Genomic DNA, 21,013 nt, shown 5'->3' on the forward strand with positions numbered 1-21,013 from the left:
CACTGGTTAATACATCTGCTAACTGGTAATTCTGGAAGGGTGAATTGTGTCAATACTACGGAAGCGATATGTTCTCGACAAACCGCCTGTTACCAGTCACTGTTTATTTAGCTACACGACGCGTTTCGAAGGTTTATACCTCCATCATCAAGTGAATTTACACTACAGGTCATTAAAATTGCTACACCAAGAAGAAATTCAGATGATAAAAGCGTATTCGTTGGACAAATATATTATACTAGAACTGACATGTGATTACATCTTCACGCAATTTGGGTTCATAGATCCTGAGAAGTCAGTAACCAGAACAATCACCTCTGGCCGTAATAACGGCCTTGATACGCCTGGGCATTGAGTCAAACAGAGCTTGGATGGCGTGTACAGGTACAGCTGCCCATGCAGCTTCAACACGATACCACAGTTCATCAAGAGTAGTGACTGGCGTATTGCAAACGTCGTCGAATTGTTCGTGCAGATGGTTGTTGTCTTGCAAACGACCCCATCTGTTGACTCAAGGATCGAGAGGCGGCTGCACGATCCGCTACAGCCATGCGGATAAGATATCTGTCATCTCGACTGCTAGTGATACGAGGCCGTTGGGATCCAGCACGGCGTTCCGTATTACCCTCCTGAACCCACCGATTCGATATTTGCTAACAGTCATTGGATCTCGACCAATGCGAGCAGCAATGTCGCGATACGATAAACCGCAATCGTGATAGGCTACAGTCCGACGTTTATCAAAGTCGTGATGGTACGCATTTCTCTTCCTTACACGAGGCATCACGACAACGTTTCACCAGGCAACGCCGGTCAACTGCTGTTTGTGTATGAGAAATCGGTTGGAAACTTTCCTCATGTCAGCACGTTGTAGGTGTCGCCACCGGCACCAACCTTGTGTGAATGCACTGAGGAGCTAATCATTTGCATATGACAGCATCTTCTTCCTGTCGGTTAAATTTCGCGTCTGTAGCATGTCATCTTCATGGTGTAGCAATTTTAATAGCCAGTAGTGTAGATTACACACTGGAAGTTTTTGCTATCTCAGATTGTTGTACATCGTTATGCTCTGTTTCTCTACCAGCAACTCGTTGTTGGAGCCATCAACTAGTCCAGATTCTTCTTCGCTACTTTCTACGCTCTTCTTCGACAGTCGCCAACGGAGATAACCCAACTACTTTACAGTGGTTCATTTTCGTAAAGAAAGTGTGAGATCAGTGCCCCAGATGCAGCCAAGAACTGCCGCAGGAAAGCAGGTGCGGTCACAGATCACAATGAGGAGCACGTTCCGTGAGATGTAGCAGGTCGTTTCAGAGATTGCAGCGACGACGATGGGCACAACGTTTGGCGTGCTTCGCGATGAGAAAATGTCTCAGGTGGGGACGGCTTAAGCTGCTGGTGAGTACCGTTAATGCACGTCGGTTGTAATTCCTAGGCATCATTCGACACTCCGTAACAACCGCGAAGGTACGGGCGATATATTATCTGCTTGTCAGATAATCTGTGTCATTGCTGCTGTCTCTTCTTTGCTTGGAATATACCTCCACGATCGAAGTGGCCAGCAGACGGCAGAATAGTGCTGCCCAATCAGGGGCTTTCAACATCTACATCTATACTCCGCGAACAGCCTTAAAGTGGATGGCGGAGAATACTTTGTGCGCAACTGCTACTTCGCCATTAATTCTTCCAGTTGAGAATGTTGCACGGAAAGAATGATTAATGGTAAGGTTCCGCGTGAGCTTGAATATATGTAATTTTAACTTCAAGGTGTTACGCGAGCAATATTCTCGTTGACTCTTCTAGGGACGTTTCCTTTCCGAATTTTAAAAGTAAACCGCACTGACGCAGAAAGCCCATCATGTCGCGTGTGCTACTGGAGTTTGATGAACATTTCCGCGACGGTCTTCCGCTTACTAGACGAATCTGAGGCGAAACGCGCTGCTCTTCTTTGGATCTCCTCTATTTCCTCCATCAACCTTACTTTTACACACCCTTCTGGCGAGAAATATTCAAAATCGGTGTCTGAAGGTTTTGTAAGCAATCTATTGTTCAGGTGAAGTACACGTCTTGAAGATTCCTCCAATGAATCAGACCGGCATGAGCCTTTCCCGGCTTTAGTTTTATGTGGCCACTCTACTTTAATGCGATCCGTACACTTAGTCCGAGATATTTCAATGGATGTGACTACTTCCAGTGATTGTTCAGCCACCGTATAACCATATAATAACTCGTCACTCCACCTATTTATGGGCAATGCGTCGTGTTTGCTTAAGCTTCTGGTGAATTTTCGGTCCCAGCCCCTAGCGTCGAACCTGTGCAGATCTTTCTGTATACAGGAATACATCTTTTACATACAACCTTGTTGTACTTGCCACAAGTTTAGGGTAAAAATTTTTGTTTTCCTTTCACAATGTTCAGTATACTTTCCGCCTTAATCGTAACAAACAACCAGACGATCGCTCTATACTTCCGCGTGGCGTGTATGGCTGCTACGCGGCGCAGCAGTTCAGTCAAACTTGTTAAAATGGGAGCCAGTAGGAGATAGGGCGATCTTGGAATCAATGGTGCAGCGCGAGTTCAATTAGCCTCTTACGCTGTAGGAGGTACAGGCCGTATATACAACGAAAGACACGTCGCCCAATTGTAAATAAGTTGCGTCTGTTGAAACGGAGAAACGTCTTTCGTTACTGTGTTATCGGCATTCCGCCTCGATACACATTGGGTAATGAACGAATGAGCTTGCTGCGCCATGGTGGCCGCTACCGGCAAGCACAAGAAACAGCTACTTAAGTGCTTGACAATAGCTAAGGAACAGAGACATTATTGGACAGGAATAATCATAGGCAATAATGGATGACATGAAGCACAGCACATACGTAATAGAAGTGGAGTGGTATATTTATAACGAAAAATGGTACAGATTTCACCACATGGGAAACTGGATGACAGACATAAAGACACAGGTGGGACTCAGAAAATAAACGTCGATATCGGACTCTCAGTAAGGAATATACCTTCCTCGGGATCGAAGCACATTTTGCGCCTGTTATTCATGCTGGTTTCCAAACTGTTGAGTGCCTTCTCTCAAGACAGTTTCCAGTTCAAATGTGTGTGAAATCTTATAGGACTTGACTGCTAAGGTCATCAGTCCCTAAGCTTACACACTACTTAACCTAAATTATCCTAAGGACAAACACACACACCCATGCCCGAGGGAGGACTCGAACCTCCGCCGGGACCAGCCACACAGTCCATGACTGCAGCGCCTTAGACTACTCGGCTAATCCCGCGCAGCACGGTTTCCAGTCCTTGCACTGTCTGGGGAGGGGATGCTCGTTAAGAAACATACCTGCCATAGCATCCCAGGCACGATATATAGGGCTCAGGTCTGTGGAGTACGCAGGATATACCACACGTTCAGTATCTTCACATTCCAATGTGTCCGAAACCTCGGCGGTCTTGTATGTGCGGGCAGTGTCGTCCGTAAGCAGACAGTCACAACCTATGGTACCCTGAACAGACGAACACGACCCAGAATAATCTTCCTGCAATACCGCATAGCATGTTCGGCCTTCCGCATGCGCCCTGCACTAACGAACTATTTCTCGATGATGGTGCGGTTGAAGTGGGGTCCAATTAACAGGCTTCCGAGTAAACATGCCAGCCTGATTTAATACACATGTGTATTACTACACATGTGTATCGGCAGTGGTTGCAAGGTCTCCTGCAGTCTGCCTTGGCGTAAGTGTATGTTCCTTTTCGCCACTAGGGCTGCTTATCGATCGTCTCGCAGTATGGTAGCCCGTCTACGACCACCACGATACGTGATTTTGCATAGCATTTCCACGACCGAGCGAGGTAGCGCGGTGGTTAGCACACTGGATTCGCATTCGGGAGGACGACGGTTCAAACCCGCGTCCGCCGATACAGAATTACGTTTTCCGTGGTTTCCCTAAATCGCTTGAGGCAAGTGCCTTCCCTACCTCGTGCTTATGCTCTGTCTCTAATGACCTACACTCCTGGAAATGGAAAAAAGAACACATTGACACCGGTGTGTCAGACCCACCATACTTGCTCCGGACACTGCGAGAGGGCTGTACAAGCAATGATCACACGCACGGCACAGCGGACACACCAGGAACCGCGGTGTTGGCCGTCGAATGGCGCTAGCTGCGCAGCATTTGTGCACCGCCGCCGTCAGTGTCAGCCAGTTTGCCGTGGCATACGGAGCTCCATCGCAGTCTTTAACACTGTTAGCATGCCGCGACAGCGTGGACGTGAACCGTATGTGCAGTTGACGGACTTTGAGCGAGGGCGTATAGTGGGCATGCGGGAGGCCGGGTGGACGTACCGCCGAATTGCTCAACACGTGGGGCGTGAGGTCTCCACAGTACATCGATGTTGTCGCCAGTGGTCGGCGGAAGGTGCACGTGCCCGTCGACCTGGGACCGGACCGCAGCGACGCACGGATGCACGCCAAGACCGTAGGATCCTACGCAGTGCCGTAGGGGACCGCACCGCCACTTCCCAGCAAATTAGGGACACTGTTGCTCCTGGGGTATCGGCGAGGACCATTCGCAACCGTCTCCATGAAGCTGGGCTACGGTCCCGCACACCGTTAGGCCGTCTTCCGCTCACGCCCCAACATCGTGCAGCCCGCCTCCAGTGGTGTCGCGACAGGCGTGAATGGAGGGACGAATGGAGACGTGTCGTCTTCAGCGATGAGAGTCGCTTCTGCCTTGGTGCCAATGATGGTCGTATGCGTGTTTGGCGCCGTGCAGGTGAGCGCCACAATCAGGACTGCATACGACCGAGGCACACAGGGCCAACACCCGGCTTCATGGTGTGGGGAGCGATCTCCTACACTGGCCGTACACCACTGGTGATCGTCGAGGGGACACTGAATAGTGCACGGTACATCCAAACCGTCATCGAACCCATCGTTCTACCATTCCTAGACCGGCAAGGGAACTTGCTGTTCCAACAGGACAATGCACGTCCGCATGTATCCCGTGCCACCCAACGTGCTCTAGAAGGTGTAAGTCAACTACCCTGGCCAGCAAGATCTCCGGATCTGTCCCCCATTGAGCATGTTTGGGACTGGATGAAGCGTCGTCTCACGCGGTCTGCACGTCCAGCACGAACGCTGGTCCAACTGAGGCGCCAGGTGGAAATGGCATGGCAAGCCGTTCCACAGGACTACATCCAGCATCTCTACGATCGTCTCCATGGGAGAATAGCAGCCTGCATTGCTGCGAAAGGTGGATATACACTGTACTAGTGCCGACATTGTGCATGCTCTGTTGCCTGTGTCTATGTGCCTGTGGTTCTGTCAGTGTGATCATGTGATGTATCTGACCCCAGGAATGTGTCAATAAGGTTTCCCCTTCCTGGGACAATGAATTCACGGTGTTCTTATTTCAATTTCCAGGAGTGTAGAAGTGATTTTGGCAACAGCAGTGATGTTAGCTATTTTTTCTATGTAAGCGGCAGTAAAAAGGTTTCCGTTTGAGGGCGTTGCTGCAGTGTATATGCAACGTAACGTTATTCGGTTGCGGGTTTATAAGCACCGATATGTAAGCAAGAGATTAGTATGGTTTTCGTGTCTTTCCCACGTGCGTGTGATAAATACGGAAACGTGAACTATCGGCGACGTTATTACCAAATGCGCCCAAACAGGCCCAACGTGCTGTTGTTTATTTCTTGGTTGGCGGAGGACAAACACCGGTAGGCATCCATCACAGAATGAAGAATGTGTATGGGGCAGCATGGCTGTCGAAAAGCACGATTGTGGAATGGTGTATCAAGTTCTGTGATGGTCGCGATTCGACACAAGACGCCGGTCAATCTGGGAGGCCATCAGATGTTGCGCCAACTCAAGTGGGACATACTCGAGGACCCGCCGTAAGTCATCACCTCTCCCCATGCGATTATCACACAGCTGTCCCTTGAAAAAGGCCTTGTAGAGTCGATGATTCGTGTCGGACGAGGACTGCAGCAGGCAGTTGTGGACTTCTTCACGCAGCAGGACATGGTGTTTCACCAAATCGGCACCTTCAATCTGATGCGTCGGTGGGATGCTTGCCTGAATGCTCACGACAATTTTGATTGATTGGAATACCAATTCTGTCTGTACGGCATTCGAACAGAAATAAAAAGCATAACTTCAGAGTTAATAGTTTTCACTCCGTTCGCAGCCCCGTTTTGTTATCGGCACGAAAATATCGCTTATCAAATGATGAGTGAACGTCATTATCAAATAATAGGCTAGAGTTTGATGTTGGACCCCCTGAAATCTTGGTTGTGATGACGGACTGATAATTGACGTATGTCTAGATTAGGTTGGAAGGTAAAGAAAAGAGGGACCATTAAGGTTTAATGTCCCGTCGACATCGAGGTCATTATAGGCAGAGCACAAGCTCGGATTGTTTGAAGGATAGGGATGGAAACGGATCACGCCGTTTCGATGTAGCCCTCCCGGCAATCACCTCGGGCGATTTGGGGGAAATCACGGAAATCCTAAATCTGGATGGGCGGTCGCGTGTTTGAACTGACGACCTCCCGAATGCGAGTTCAATGTGCTAACCACCTTGCCACCTCACTAGGCAGGGCTGAAAGGTTGTAAATCGATTGTGAGTTGGCAAATGCAACAACTGTGAGCAATAAACAAAGGATTTAACTACAGAGTAGCCTATTGTTTACATTCTTGTGATATTTAATCGCACAAGGCCATACTTAACTCATTCTTCACCATAATAACTAAAACTAGAGGATTAATTCAGAAAAGATAAATTAGACAATGGAGAAATCTCTGATCAGTATTCTGATGCATATTACGCTTATGTACGTACCCCGCAAACAAACTACGAAAAATGAAGGGGGGGGGGGGTGGGAGGGGTGCTCCACTGCGTAACTGCTACTAAGAATGTTCAGAATGTATACTTTGCGAGTTGTAGGTCACGTCTTATCTTTCGCGAGCAGTTTTCCGGGTAGGCGCATCTCTGGAAAATTCCTTGTTAGTCTCTCAGTGTGTTGCTGGGGCAAGGTCGGAGTCACAAACAAACGGTATCTCTCCAAATGGACCATGACTGGTGACATCAGAGATCCTTAATCCTGAGAAAAGTGAGGCTGCCTACCGTAAGAATATTTGGTAGACATGATTGCTTTTCTTGGCTAACGCTGAAATAGTCTGACTTGGTAAAGTCCATTTCTTATAGAGCAGACTAATGTTTAATACTAGCAGCTTAGGAGCACAGTACATTTACAAACCGGCATTGATTTTATGGCGATACTTTCACGTTGCAGAAATACCTTCTGGTTTGTAAATATAATGTCGGCTCCATAATGAATGGGATGATGAAGATTCCTGTATGGCAAAATTAATATATAACATCACGAGCCGTATTTTATTTGCATGTGTGTCGTCTTTTGCCCAACCGCCGGCCGCTGTGACCTAGCGGTTCTAGGCGCTTCAGTCTGGAACCGCGCGACCGCTACGGTCGCAGGTTCGAATCCTGCCTCGGGTATGGACGTGTGTGAAGTCCTTAGGTTAGTTAGGTTTAAGTAGTTCTAAGTTCTAGGGGACTGATGACCTCAGATGTTAAGTCCCATAGTGCTCAGAGCCATTTGAACCATTTCAATTTTGCCCAACCAAATTTCACAAAAACCACCGTGCACTGCACGTACCTCTAGGCAGGGCACTTGTAGAGTACAACGTACGGATACGTACAGGATGTTGGAGTATTATAGGGGCAAATAGTCCTAATAAACATAGATGTCAAAACTAATGGTTTCCTCGATAAGACGTACGCACAGTTGCAGTCATGGCTATGTTAAAACACCGTTTGTCTATGGCTGTGTTTATTTCGAAACGCTGCAAGTGAGATGTAAATTACAAAGTGACAAACTGCCTACGTTGTATTTTATCACTATAGGATAACTAAGCACTGGTGTTTCAACAGGTGTATCGGTCGTGGCTCGTATATACTACTCTCTTCTGGTTCGCCGACTTGAACCCATTGCATCTTTTGTGTGGAGTTATTTAAAAGCTTCGATGCATTCCAGCTCTGCTGGATTTTCGAACGAGTACAGACATTGATGATAAGACATGCTGAAGTCTGCCTTCACCTGACGCCGACCATGCCCAACACTTGTTGTAAGGTGTTTGTCCTGAGGTGCATATCTGCATTTCGGATCAAACGGTTCAAATGGCTCTGAGCATTATGGGACTTAACTTCTGAGGTCATCAGTCCCCTAGAAGTTAGAACTACTTAAACCTAACTGACCTAAGGACATCACAAACATCCATGCCCGAGGCAGGATTCGAACCTACGACCGTAGCGGTCGCGCGGTTCCAGGCTGTAGCGCCTAGAACCGCTCGGCCACACCGGCCGGCCATTTCGGATCCTCAGGGACTCTGTTATGAGATGTTTACGTACTTAATCGTAATAAGTCGTATCAGGGAAACCATTTGTTACCAGGCCTATGTTTATTAGGATTATTCGCTTATTTCATTCTCCTCTACTCCCCCCTTTCTTTTGTACATTTAATAGTCACACCTGTCCCATGGGCCCTACCAAGAGCCACTGAGCTACACATCTCGTCAATGAAAATGCGAGGTAGACACTCCCCAATCTGGTGCGGCAGGCCGGCGATAGCCAGAAGATAGCTGGTTTCCACCCCAGCGTAGAGGTACGTACAGGGTGTTAGAAAAAGGTACGGCCAAACTTTCAGGAAACATTCCTCACACAAAGAAAGAAAATATGTTATGTGGAAATTTGTCCGGAAACGCTTACTTTCCATGTTAGAGCTCATTTTATTACTTCTCTTCAAATCACATTAATCATGGAATGGAAACACACAGCAACAGAATGTACCAGCGTGACTTCAAACAATTTATTACAGGTAATGTTCAAAATGTCATCCGTTAGCGAGGATACATGCATCCACCCTCAGTCGCATAGAATCCCTGATGCGCTGATGCAGCCCTGGAGAATGGCATATTGTATCACAGCCGTCCACAATACGAGCACGAAGATGGTGGTGGTGGTGGTTAGTGTTTAACGTCCCGTCGACGACGAGGTCATTAGAGACGGAGCTCATGCTCGGGTTAGGGAAGGATTGGGAAGGAAATCGGCCGTGCCCTTTCAAAGGAACCATCCCGGCATTTGCCTGAAGCGATTTAGGGAAATCACGGAAAACCTAAATCAGGATGGTTGGAGACGGGATTGAACCGTCGTCCTCCCGAATGCGAGTCCAGTGTGCTAACCACTGCGCCACCTCGCTCGGTCGAGCACGAAGAGTCTCTACATTTGGTACCGGGGTTGCGTAGACAAGAGCTTTCAAATGCCCCCATAAATGAAAGTCAAGAGGGTTGAGTTCAGGAGAGCGTGGAGGCCATGGAATTGGTCCGCCTCTACCAATCCATCGGTCACCGTATCTGTTGTTAAGCGTACGAACACTTCGACTGAAATGTGCAGGAGCTCCATCGCGCATATACCACATGTTATGTCGTATTTGTAAAGGCACATGTTATAGCAGCGCAGGTAGAGTATCTCGTACGAAATCATGATAACGTGATCCATTGAGCGTAGGTGGAAGAACATTGGGCCCAATCAAGACATCACCAACAATGCCAGCCCAAACGTTCACAGAAAATCTGTGTTGATGACGTGATTGCACAATTGCGTGGGGATTCTCGTCAGCCCACACATGTTGATTGTGAAAATTTACGATTTGATCACGTTGGAATGAAGCCTCATCCGTAAAGAGAACATTTGCACTGAAATGAGGATTGACACATTGTTGGATGAACCATTCGCAGAAGTGTACCCGTGGAGGCCCATCAGCTGCTGATTGTGCCTGCACACGCTGTACATGGTACGGAAACAATTGGTTCTTCCGTAGCACTCTCCATACAGTGACGTGGTCAGCGTTACCTTGTACAGCAGCAACTTCTCTGACGCTGACATTAGGGTTATCGTCAACTGCACGAAGAATTGCCTCGTCCATTGCAGGTGTACCCGTCGTTCTAGGTCTTCCCCAGTCGCGAGTCATAAGCTGGAATGTTCCGTGCTCCCTAAGACGCCGATCAATTGCTTCGAACGTCTTCCTGTCGGGACACCTTCGTTCTGGAAATCTGTCTCGATATAAACTTACCGCGCCACGGCTATTGCCCCGTGCTAATCCATACATCAAAAGGGCATCTGCCAACTCCGCATTTGTAAACATTGCACTGACTGCAAAACCACGTTCGTGACGAACACTAACCTGTTGATGCTACGTACTGATGTGCTTGATGCTAGTACTGTAGAGCAACGAGTCGCATGTCAACACAAGCACCGAAGTCAACATTACCTTCCTTCAATTGGGCCAACTGGCGGTGAATCGAGGAAGTACATACTGACGAAACTAAAATGAGCTCTAACATGGAAATTAAGCGATATCCACATCACATCTTTTCTTTATTTGTGTGTGAGGAATGTTTCCTGAAAGTTTGGCCGTACCTTTTTGTAACACCCTGCATATCAGTACCTTGCGATGCAAACGTCAGGTCGGCAGAAGTCCTACGGCTCAACAGTCGGGCAAAGCCCTGTCGTCAGCACTGCTCTCCTTCTTGTGCTGCACTTGCATTGCGCTGCACAACTCCCGCACCCAGGCGGCTCATGCCCGGCTCGCGTCCACAGCGCTGACGAGAGGACTGCTGTGAACGGACTGCGACCTGCTGCCTCCTGGCGGGAGTCCGGCGTTGGTAGGCGTGGACGGCAGGTCGGCGGACCTGCGACACCAAGTGTCACAGAGTGGACTTCATGTGGAAGACGGCTGCCCTGACCTGGATTCGAACCCATAGCGTGGACTGGCGGAGGCCAGTCTTCTCGTCTTCTGGCCTTGCATCGTGGTGGACTGCACATGGCTCAAAATCCAAGGTTTCTTATACGGATCTAAGGTGCATTTGTTGCGCTATTGCACAGTCCGAGCTCATAAAATGGTTCTTGCCTTCTGTGGCGGCACCATCCTGCACGCTCCGGCTTTTACCGCTATGCGGTGCAGCACATCTCGCAATCGTTTTGCCTACATGTTGCTATAATCTGTATGGGTACGTCTCACCACTGCACTTACCGTCCAGTAGTAGCTAACACATTGCTCCACAACACCTTTCTCACAAATTCTTACAGATTTTACTTAAAACTAGGTAGCAAAACTGCACAACTAATTCGCAGAAATAGTGTTTTCGAATTAGAAGCCTGTAACACAGTACTGCAAGTTTAATATTAAATGATAGAATTTTACTATACAGTTTGTAATTTCATGAACTGACGAGATTAAAATGTTGATAGAATTGAGATAATAAAGATATTCAACATGATTTGTAAATAACACTGTGAAGAACTATTTTTTAAGAGAGAACAAAAAGCGAAGATTCATGTAGATGCAAAAATAAGTATTCCGGTTTTAAAAATATTGTTTTCGAGGTATAAGCAAACATATTTGCTAAAGTCAAGACAGCACAGCTAGCAGCGCTATCGCCAGCTTCTAATTGCGAAGCACAAACAAGCTGCAGCGAAAATAATAGCCTCTATGAGCTGTGATAACACTGAGATGTTTACAAAGTCGCGTTTTGTGATCACTTCAACTGTTCACGGATCAGCTTACGCCGACTCAACTATAGGCTAATGCAACATAACCAATGGAATGTTAGAACCAAGCAAAATTTACTTATATTTAAATACACTACTGGAAATGGAAAAAAGAACACATTGACACCGGTGTGTCAGACCCACCATACTTGCTCCGGACACTGCGAGAGGGCTGTACAAGCAATGATCACACGCACGGCACAGCGGACACACCAGGAACCGCGGTGTTGGCCGTCGAATGGCGCTAGCTGCGCAGCATTTGTGCACCGCCGCCGTCAGTGTCAGCCAGTTTGCCGTGGCATACGGAGCTCCATCGCAGTCTTTAACACTGGTAGCATGCCGCGACAGCGTGGACGTGAACCGTATGTGCAGTTGACGGACTTTGAGCGAGGGCGTATAGTGGGCATGCGGGAGGCCGGGTGGACGTACCGCCGAATTGCTCAACACGTGGGGCGTGAGGTCTCCACAGTACATCGATGATGTCGCCAGTGGTCGGCGGAAGGTGCACGTGCCCGTCGACCTGGGACCGAACCGCAGCGACGCACGGATGCACGCCAAGACCGCAGGATCCTACGCAGTGCCGTAGGGGACCGCACCGCCACTTCCCAGCAAATTAGGGACACTGTTGCTCCTGGGGTATCGGCGAGGACCATTCGCAACCGTCTCCATGAAGCTGGGCTACGGTCCCGCACACCGTTAGGCCGTCTTCCGCTCACGCTCCAACATCGTGCAGCCCGCCTCCAGCGGTGTCGCGACAGGCGTGAATGGAGGGACGAATGGAGACGTGTCGTCTTCAGCGATGAGAGTCGCTTCTGCCTTGGTGCCAATGATGGTCGTATGCGTGTTTGGCGCCGTGCAGGTGAGCGCCACAATCAGGACTGCATAAGACCGAGGCACACAGGGCCAACACCCGGCATCATGGTGTGGGAGGCGATCTCCTACACTGGCCGTACACCACTGGTGATCGTCGAGGGGACACTGAATAGTGCACGGTACATCCAAACCGTCATCGAACCCATCGTTCTACCATTCCTAGACCGGCAAGGGAACTTGCTGTTCCAACAGGACAATGCACGTCCGCATGTATCCCGTGCCACCCAACGTGCTCTAGAAGGTGTAAGTCAACTACCCTGGCCAGCAAGATCTCCGGATCTGTCCCCCATTGAGCATGTTTGGGACTGGATGAAGCGTCGTCTCACGCGGTCTGCACGTCCAGCACGAACGCTGGTCCAACTGAGGCGCCAGGTGGAAATGGCATGGCAAGCCGTTCCACAGGACTACATCCAGCATCTCTACGATCGTCTCCATGGGAGAATAGCAGCCTGCATTGCTGCGAAAGGTGGATATACACTGTACTAGTGCCGACATTGTGCATGCTCTGTTGCCTGTGTCTATGTGCCTGTGGTTCTGTCAGTGTGATCATGTGATGTATCTGACCCCAGGAATGTGTCAATAAAGTTTCCCCTTCCTGGGACAATGAATTCACGGTGTTCTTATTTCAATTTCCAGGAGTGTACAATAGTTTCCCAAACAGCCTGCATCAAAATGAGTCTCAAATAATCTTACTGTCTAACTGATCTGCATCTGCGTTTCATACCATTAGAAGTACTTATCAAGTACCATCCAACTGCTGGAGTTTCGTTAACCGTTGTTTTGAAAGTCTTTGCGATTTTGCCAACTCATGTGCCATACGTCTGACCAAGTTTGTGACAGTTCCGCTGAGTCACATTTGGCCGGCCGCTGTGGACGAGCGGAAGCCGGCACGGTAGCTCAGCGTGTTCCGTCAGAGGGTTAGCTGCCCTCTGTAATCAAAAAAATCCCGAGCAGATGCAACGAACAAAACCGAACAATATGAGATTAAAAAAAAGCGGTTCTAGGCGCTTCAGTCGGGAACGGCGCTGCTGCTACGGTCTCAGGTTCGAATCTCTCTCTCTCTCTTTTTTTGCAGGTAAATCAACCAGGTCTTCTGCCTACACGTTCGTTGGCTTCGCCGTCTCAAACCACACTCTAACGTGGCTTAGACTTTGGACTTCGGGCTAAGCTACAGATCAGTCTGCCACCACAATCAGATTTTTCTGCTTTCACACTCGTTGGCTTCGCCATCTCAAAACCAAACAGTTACAGACCAACTTAACTCTGAACTTCTGCTACGATACAGATCAGTCTGTCAGCGTATCCATGTGTTTTGCTTTCACATTCGTTGGATTCGTCTGTTCATAAACAAACTGTCACATTCCAGTCTTACCTAGAACTCGTCTGAAGATGGGAAAACCCGGCCTCAAACTGGTAAAGCAAAATAAGTTGCAAACATGTGACTAGTCACAATTTTTCCTACTCGTCAATATATATTAAAATTGACGCCTAGTAACTTGTGTTGTAGACTACAGCACATTGTGCTACAGTCCCAGGCAGGAAACATACTTTTAGTGTGTCTGTATGCTACCTGCAAGAGGCTGCTTGTCCTAGCAAGAGCCCCAGGCTCCGCAGAAATATCTCACAACAGAAGTCTGAGCCAACACAAGTGTTTCAACCCCGTTTGACCAGGCGCCACTGGTAATCTGAGGCGAGGAAGCCCAGGATTTTCTTTCGTTTTTTTTTCTTTTTTAAGGGCGGTGTGGATGGGTGGGGAATGTTCTGGCTTCATTCACATGTCTGCTGAAAACTTCAGCCGATTAATCCATAAAATAATTATGTCTACATCTTTTATGATTGCAAGGGGGCTCTCACCATGCTACTAAAACAACGATTTTTTTTATTTCAGACTTTAGGCTGCAGCCTAGATAGCTTACGTATAAACGCGGCTGTCACGAGGTATGACTAAACTTTGCGCGCTGAAATTCTGACTCCGACACCGACAAGTGACTTCATTATTGCAGTGTGATTCTCTCCTTTTCTGTTCAAATACTAAACGAACCATCAGAATAACATTTCTCCGCCTCTACTCAGCACCACGGCTCCCACAAGCAGTGTGTACGCTCGCAGCTGCTACTCTCAACCCATTGTTGTCGGTCAGGGTTTACGTTTCTTACTGCTTCGACAGCTAGATACAGTGTGGATAAGTAAAACCGGCCCAGAAAAATTTGATGCACCTCAAGATAGGCAACCCAACATATCATCTTCCCCAGGAGAGAATGGTGTAAGTCGGTTTGTCTATCTCCAAGTGCTTGAAATAGGCCAATTTATTTTGCCCACACTGCAATATTTCACATACTGTCACATACCTAGCAAGGAAGCTAACCAGACTCCACATTGAAGGACAAGAAATACAAAAATATATAATATTTAAAAAAAATATATGCAAGGATATACAACCCTTACCAGCTTTCACTGCACATACTGTTAACCTTTGTACATTATTTTAAATTGCTCGCCAATTCTTGTGTGGAGTACATTCGGGGTCTTAAGATGGACCGCAGTTTACCCAAACGCATCCCACAAGGTGGAAATAAAGTTTAAATATTCGTTTAAAACTGTGAGACGTAAGTTTCCTGGACTTTCTTGTTGATTGGTAAGCTAATTTTATGTAATATTCTACAGGGTGTTCCAAGAAAGTTGCGACAGACTTCGAGGGTATCTTGGGGAACAAATCGAAGATAGGACTCCTTATCCAGAAATGTCATCCAACGACACTGCAGAGCGTCCAAGTTACAGGCACCTGCGCCTGGCACTAGGCCACCCCTTGCGCAGCAAACGTGACTTCGTACACTGAGGACCGTCGGCGGAATGTCTCGCAATGTTGTCTGCTACTCTGTGATGGTGACTGATTGCCACGATCACAAGTGGAGAAGATGGAGGTAGCTGCTGCACAGAAATGCTTTGTCTCCTATTGCCTTGGTAGTTGACGGTATCAGACACAGGTTTGCACACGTCCGCAGTTTATTTTTCTGCTCTATACTGAAAAACATTGGTGATTTTTAGAGGGTTCCAGGAGAAAAGTAAGTTGCGGTTGGAAACCCGTGTCTGAAACCGTCACCAAGGCAACACAGCTTCGCATTCATTGGAGATAAAGCCGTTCTGTGCAAAGGCTACCTCCATTTCCTCCACTGGCGATCGTGGTAATCAATCGCGATCACCGACTAGCAAATAACATGGCGAGACACTTGACCAACAGTTTATCAGCACACTAAAGCCACGTTTGCAGCCCAAAGGGTTGCCTAGCGGCGGGCGCCGGTGCCTATAGCTTCGACGCTCTGTAGCGTCGTTGGATCACGTTTCCAGACACAGGTTTCTATCTTCGATTTGTTCCTCAAGACCCCCTCTATAACCGCTTGAAATTTGTCGCAACGTTTCTGGGACTCCCTGTATGTTATGCACGATGAGAACGCTCTCTCTCAAGAGTGAGTTTGTTCAATTTTGTGAAAATGCCAGGGTACACAGACAACGAATTGCAAGATTTCTTTCTACGCCATTGCCCGATTTGATCAGTATTCAGTTTTCATTTATTTATTCAGAAATATATCTTCCCCAAAATTTATTGTTCCAGATTTTGGGATACACACTTCTCTTTTATAAATACTGTGTATGACTGTACAAGACTGCTTGCACTTCTAATATTAGGATATTTTGCAATATGTTCTTCAAAGTCTTGATTCCAAATGTTCTAAAACTTCTCTTGCTGAGTAGAAGCAGTGATCTAGTAAGAATAAAGATTTTACTACAAAGCGAGAATGTGAATTTGCATCGCGCTGTTATTAATGAAAATGTTAAGGTGGTGTCACAACTGATTGAACACGGGATTTTCCTCTTAGGCTTATTCCATGTTGATGGCTATTGAAGCTTTATTTATGTATACCACAGACAGAATAACATGGTAAGTCTATGAACAAGGGAGGAAATGTGCGTTTTTATAGGGATAAAATAGCAGTTTTACACTCGTCCATTTTCGTAAACAAACTGTGTGATTTACGAGGCAGATACAGCCACAGCTGTCGTTGGAGACCGCTACGATCGCAAATCACGATATGGAGCATATTCCGCATGATGGGGCAGCTCTTTTCCAAGCGTGCACCAATCACGTCTGTTGTGCTTCACAATGATAAATAAGTTTATATGAGGACTCCATAAGGATCTTGATGTTTATTTTTTAATACGACATAGTCGCGCTGAAGCTATCACTGAACGTTGGCAATATTATGTGCACATGGGAAATGTGTGTTGTTCTAAGACACTTTTTAGTGATGGTGAAGTAAGTGTGAATGTAGGAAGACAATGACGCGGCCTGCCTCGTGACTGGGGCAGGAGAAAGCTACCGGTACACAATAATGTTCGCGGTATGAGAAGAACCTGTAAGAGCTCACGACCGAGCTGATGGGGGGAATGTGTAATAGGAACGTATCTCCGTTATATCGACATTCACTTCTCCAAGCAGGAACTAATTTCCTTGTGTAATAGATAACACGAGATCCAATTTTCTCTTTTGTAATAACCTTTCAGATCCCCTGCTCCCCCCCTGAGAACATTCTGTATACTGATTGGTTTCTATACGATTCCTCTTGCACTTTATAATAAAGATTAGCGGCGATATGTTAATATAGACAGAGTTAAATGAGCGTATTACGCAGTCTTGTTCCTTGTTATTGGAGTTAAGTTAATTTTACCAGAGTCGCCTCGAGTTTCACTTGATCATGTTACTGGCTTAACATTTATGAACTCTGCAACATCATGGAAGATGCTTCACAAAAGCATATACTTACTCCAGTTGTGAATCATTTTTGTTTTCCACAATGGCCGGTGTTGTTTACAGCGACTACACCGCAGCGTTTATGCAGTGGTGTATTGTACTGATAACAAGAGATGGGTAACTGAGACTTATTAAAACCAATGTGTCGCTCTGAGCATCGAACTAGCAAAATGAACAGTCTCAGCCAGTTGAGTAATCCAAGCACGCTTCACAGGTACACTCAATTCTGCAGTCCTCGAGGACATCTTTTATACATTCGTGAATGTGCTAGCATAGCTCATGTGGTAACAGCGTAACTGGTAATAGTTAAGGCTCAGGATTAGTTTCAGTCTGTTGTTACAGACCTTGTTGTACTAAATACTAAATTATTCATTATTGACCGAAAAAGTATCATCACTGGAACGTCCTTGAGAAAGAGAAGAGACAACTTTATCAATTTGGGCGCCAGTATAATAGATTATATAATTTCCAAACAGTGTGGTTTTATCACAAGCGTTTATCTTATATCTTCCTGTCCTGCCAGCATTCGTTGACTGGCATCACAAAACGAAAAGGAAAAGAGATTAGGTCTTAAGGTTCAGTAACTAGAGATACAATAAAGCTCTGATTGGACAGTTTAATACAAAGCAAATCGGCTGTGCTCTTTCCAGAGGAACCATCGCGGTATTCGCCTTATTCCAGAAACCGTGTAAAATCAAAGTCTGGATGGCCGTAAGACGGTTTTAACCCTACTCCTTCAAAATATGAAGCTGTTACAGTGTATGTGCATTTGAATTTTGTCATCGTCAGAAAACTGACAGTAACTGTGAAGTTTTATCATTTGCGCTTGTAACTTACGATTCAGCCGTTCCCGCACAGGCGTTCCGTATCTCAGATTGATGTATTTGCCATTTCAGTTCAACAAGGGATCCGAATAACTGTGCTTGAAAGTTTTCCAGTTACACTAGGCACTATAGGAGGTAAAAATCAAAGTGTTGTCCGGAGCAGAAGTCCTAGGACTAGTTCGGAATCTAACCACGAACCCTTAAACTTGAAGTCTGTCATATTCTTTGAGGCACCATTTCACAAAAAAGAATACGAATTTCAAAGGTGAGGATGGATACGACTTTCTAAGGGGATTTGGGGGAGGGGGGGGGAAGAGGAAGCTAGGAAATGGAGGGGAAGAGTAATTCTGTTTTATTATAATCGTAACGCAGGTCCGGTCGTGCTAGAAAATGCTTCAGCTAATTCTTGAAATACTGCGTTTTGTTGGCTCTTACGTAACCGCCAGGATACTTAGTTCCAGAGAAAGGTACTGACAAAGAAAAGAGAGAATTCTAGAGCATTTTCCTTTAATGGGTAGTGCGGTAAAACCACATCACTGTGGATAAATGTCATCAAAAGAAAATAATTCATTGTACGTCTTTACGAAATATTAATTTTGTCGGTAGTACATGAAATAAATGTTCTTAAAGTTGAGTGGGTGTAGCTCAGTTTGTTCAAAATAACAAACGCTAATCAGAATTTATTTTCATTTCGATGCTTCGCTTCAGATGGCTTTTGCCGTAACTTTCTTTTGAAGTCGGTCAAAAGACGTGAAAAGCCAGTTAAGCCACTTATTGTCTCAGATGTATGATTTGTTATGTCACACAGGGAACTTAGGATCTTACATCGTACTGGACCCTCCACAAGATTTCTCAGGGGTCTTATATACCCCCCTTTAAAAAAAAATCGCTCTGAACACTATGGGACTTAACATCTGAGGTCATCAGTCCCCAGAACTTAGAACCACTTAAACCTAACTAACCTAAGGACATCACACACATCCATGCCCGAGGCAGGATTCGAACCTGCGACCGTAGCAGTCTCGCGGTTCCCGACTGAAGCGCCTAGAACCGCACGGCCACCGCGGCCGGCCCCTTCCTAACAATTGATATATTGTTACGTATAGTAAACTTGCTAACTGCAATCACAGAAGTTTCTGACAAATACAAAAAAAATTTGAAAAGAAGCAGAAAGATGACCCTGCTGGAAATAACGGAAATCAGCAAACACATGACATAGAATGCCACCTAGTATTAAATGATCAGACTCAGTTTCCATTTTCCTCCTTGCTGAACAAAGTTTTGTTACGAATACTAGGTACAAACTGGAAATTTATTTTATTTCTCATCAATTTTTTACATGTATCTCCACATCAAGTTTTGTTCACCACCTTTTTTATTTAATTTAATTATTGTAATATGTTCCTATGGAAACACTTTATCACTTCTGTATCTTCTGTGCAGATAATATCTGTGCAAGTAGCACTACGTGTTTATCTGTGTTTGTGACACTCAGTTCTCACCTGAAGATGGCATGGGAAGCCGAAAACCGGTTCCTGACTAAATAAATATTTTTTGCAGAACATTAAGGAATGTTTTCCTTTTTAATATTGTTATCATGATCTGCCACGTAACGACGAAAAATTCAGTTAACGTGACAAAAATTTTATCATCCGGTAGTTACAAATGAAATGCGTGGAATAAGATACAAAGACAATTTCATATCACTTTTTTTTGAAGAATAATTGAAACAATACAAATAAACAATGGTGATTATATTAATGTTAATTACAGTGAAACTAAATTATCCCAAATATTCGTACAATGTTTTCTGTTTCAGATATGAGTACATTATTTTTTAGTATGAAGAGTATTTCAATATATAATACTGCGGCTCAAGTAAACACATTGTTTACATTGTTAATCTGGTTTCGTTTCATGAACTATGATAAATACAAGATAATTAATGTTGTTATGTTAGCCAATTGCTCAGTAAGCTCACAGTATGATAAACAGAGTTATTATAGGTTTTAAAAATTATAATTACAGTATATATTGTACCTCTTTTGTTATTCGATTGCTTGTAAGCGAAAAGACCTAATTGTAACTAAACAAATTGACAATACATGTTTGACCAATGGATGGTATAAATATTATTGGTTACTTTGACATGTCGTTATAGAAAATTACTTTACAGAGCTCAAAAGGTGAAATTACGTATATGAGTCCTGCCTAATGACATAACAGTTGATCAAGCAATCCAAATTAGCTTCTAAACTGTAACGAAAATGAATTGTTACGTTTCAATAGGTAGGTTATGTGCGAGTATAAGTGAAGTTGCGCACTTGTTGGGAAATGTCGGAACTGAAATTCTTACCTCTGAAAATCGACATTCATACTGAAGTAAAAATGGATACCATCTCGAACAGGAACGTGTATAGCAAAGCACTGCTTTCTTCGAACTAGTCTTTGAGATGATGGCAATTTTATTTTATTACAGCCAGTGTAGCGTGCAACAGACTGCGGAGGGTCTCCTGGAATCCTGTGTGGTCCACTTATGTGTTTCCGTTCGGTACCAGGAGATGGCTGGCAGCAGTTCACATAAAAAAAAGGTCAAGACTGTAACGCAGTCTCCGAAAAATTTTACAGTAGACCAGGGGTCTCCAAACTTTTTAGTCCGCGGGCCACACTGACTCCTCCACGAAGTCATAAGGGGCAAGATCTACCTAGTGGGATTAAAGCACCCTAGCACTCCATGGTTCAAATGGCTCTGAGCACTATGGGACTCAACTGCTGAGGTCATTAGTCCCCTAGAACTTAGAACTAGTTAAACCTAACTAACCTAAGGACATCACAAACATCCATGCCCGAGGCAGGATTCGAACCTGCGACCG

At 45.7% G+C, this 21,013-nt stretch overlaps 1 protein-coding gene across 1 annotated transcript in view; it reads right to left on the minus strand.

The window, feature by feature from the left end:
• The window catches only part of LOC126260418 (uncharacterized), a 133,116-nt gene that overhangs the window by 99,929 nt on the left and 12,174 nt on the right, over positions 1-21,013 (minus strand). The window contains exon 2 of the mRNA XM_049957747.1: positions 3,350-3,512. Coding sequence (XP_049813704.1) covers positions 3,350-3,512 — 163 coding nt within the window. The remainder of the gene's footprint in view (positions 1-3,349; positions 3,513-21,013) is intronic.

This window comes from Schistocerca nitens, chromosome 5 (genome assembly GCF_023898315.1).
Source record: "Schistocerca nitens isolate TAMUIC-IGC-003100 chromosome 5, iqSchNite1.1, whole genome shotgun sequence".
Lineage (NCBI taxonomy): Eukaryota > Metazoa > Arthropoda > Insecta > Orthoptera > Acrididae > Schistocerca > Schistocerca nitens.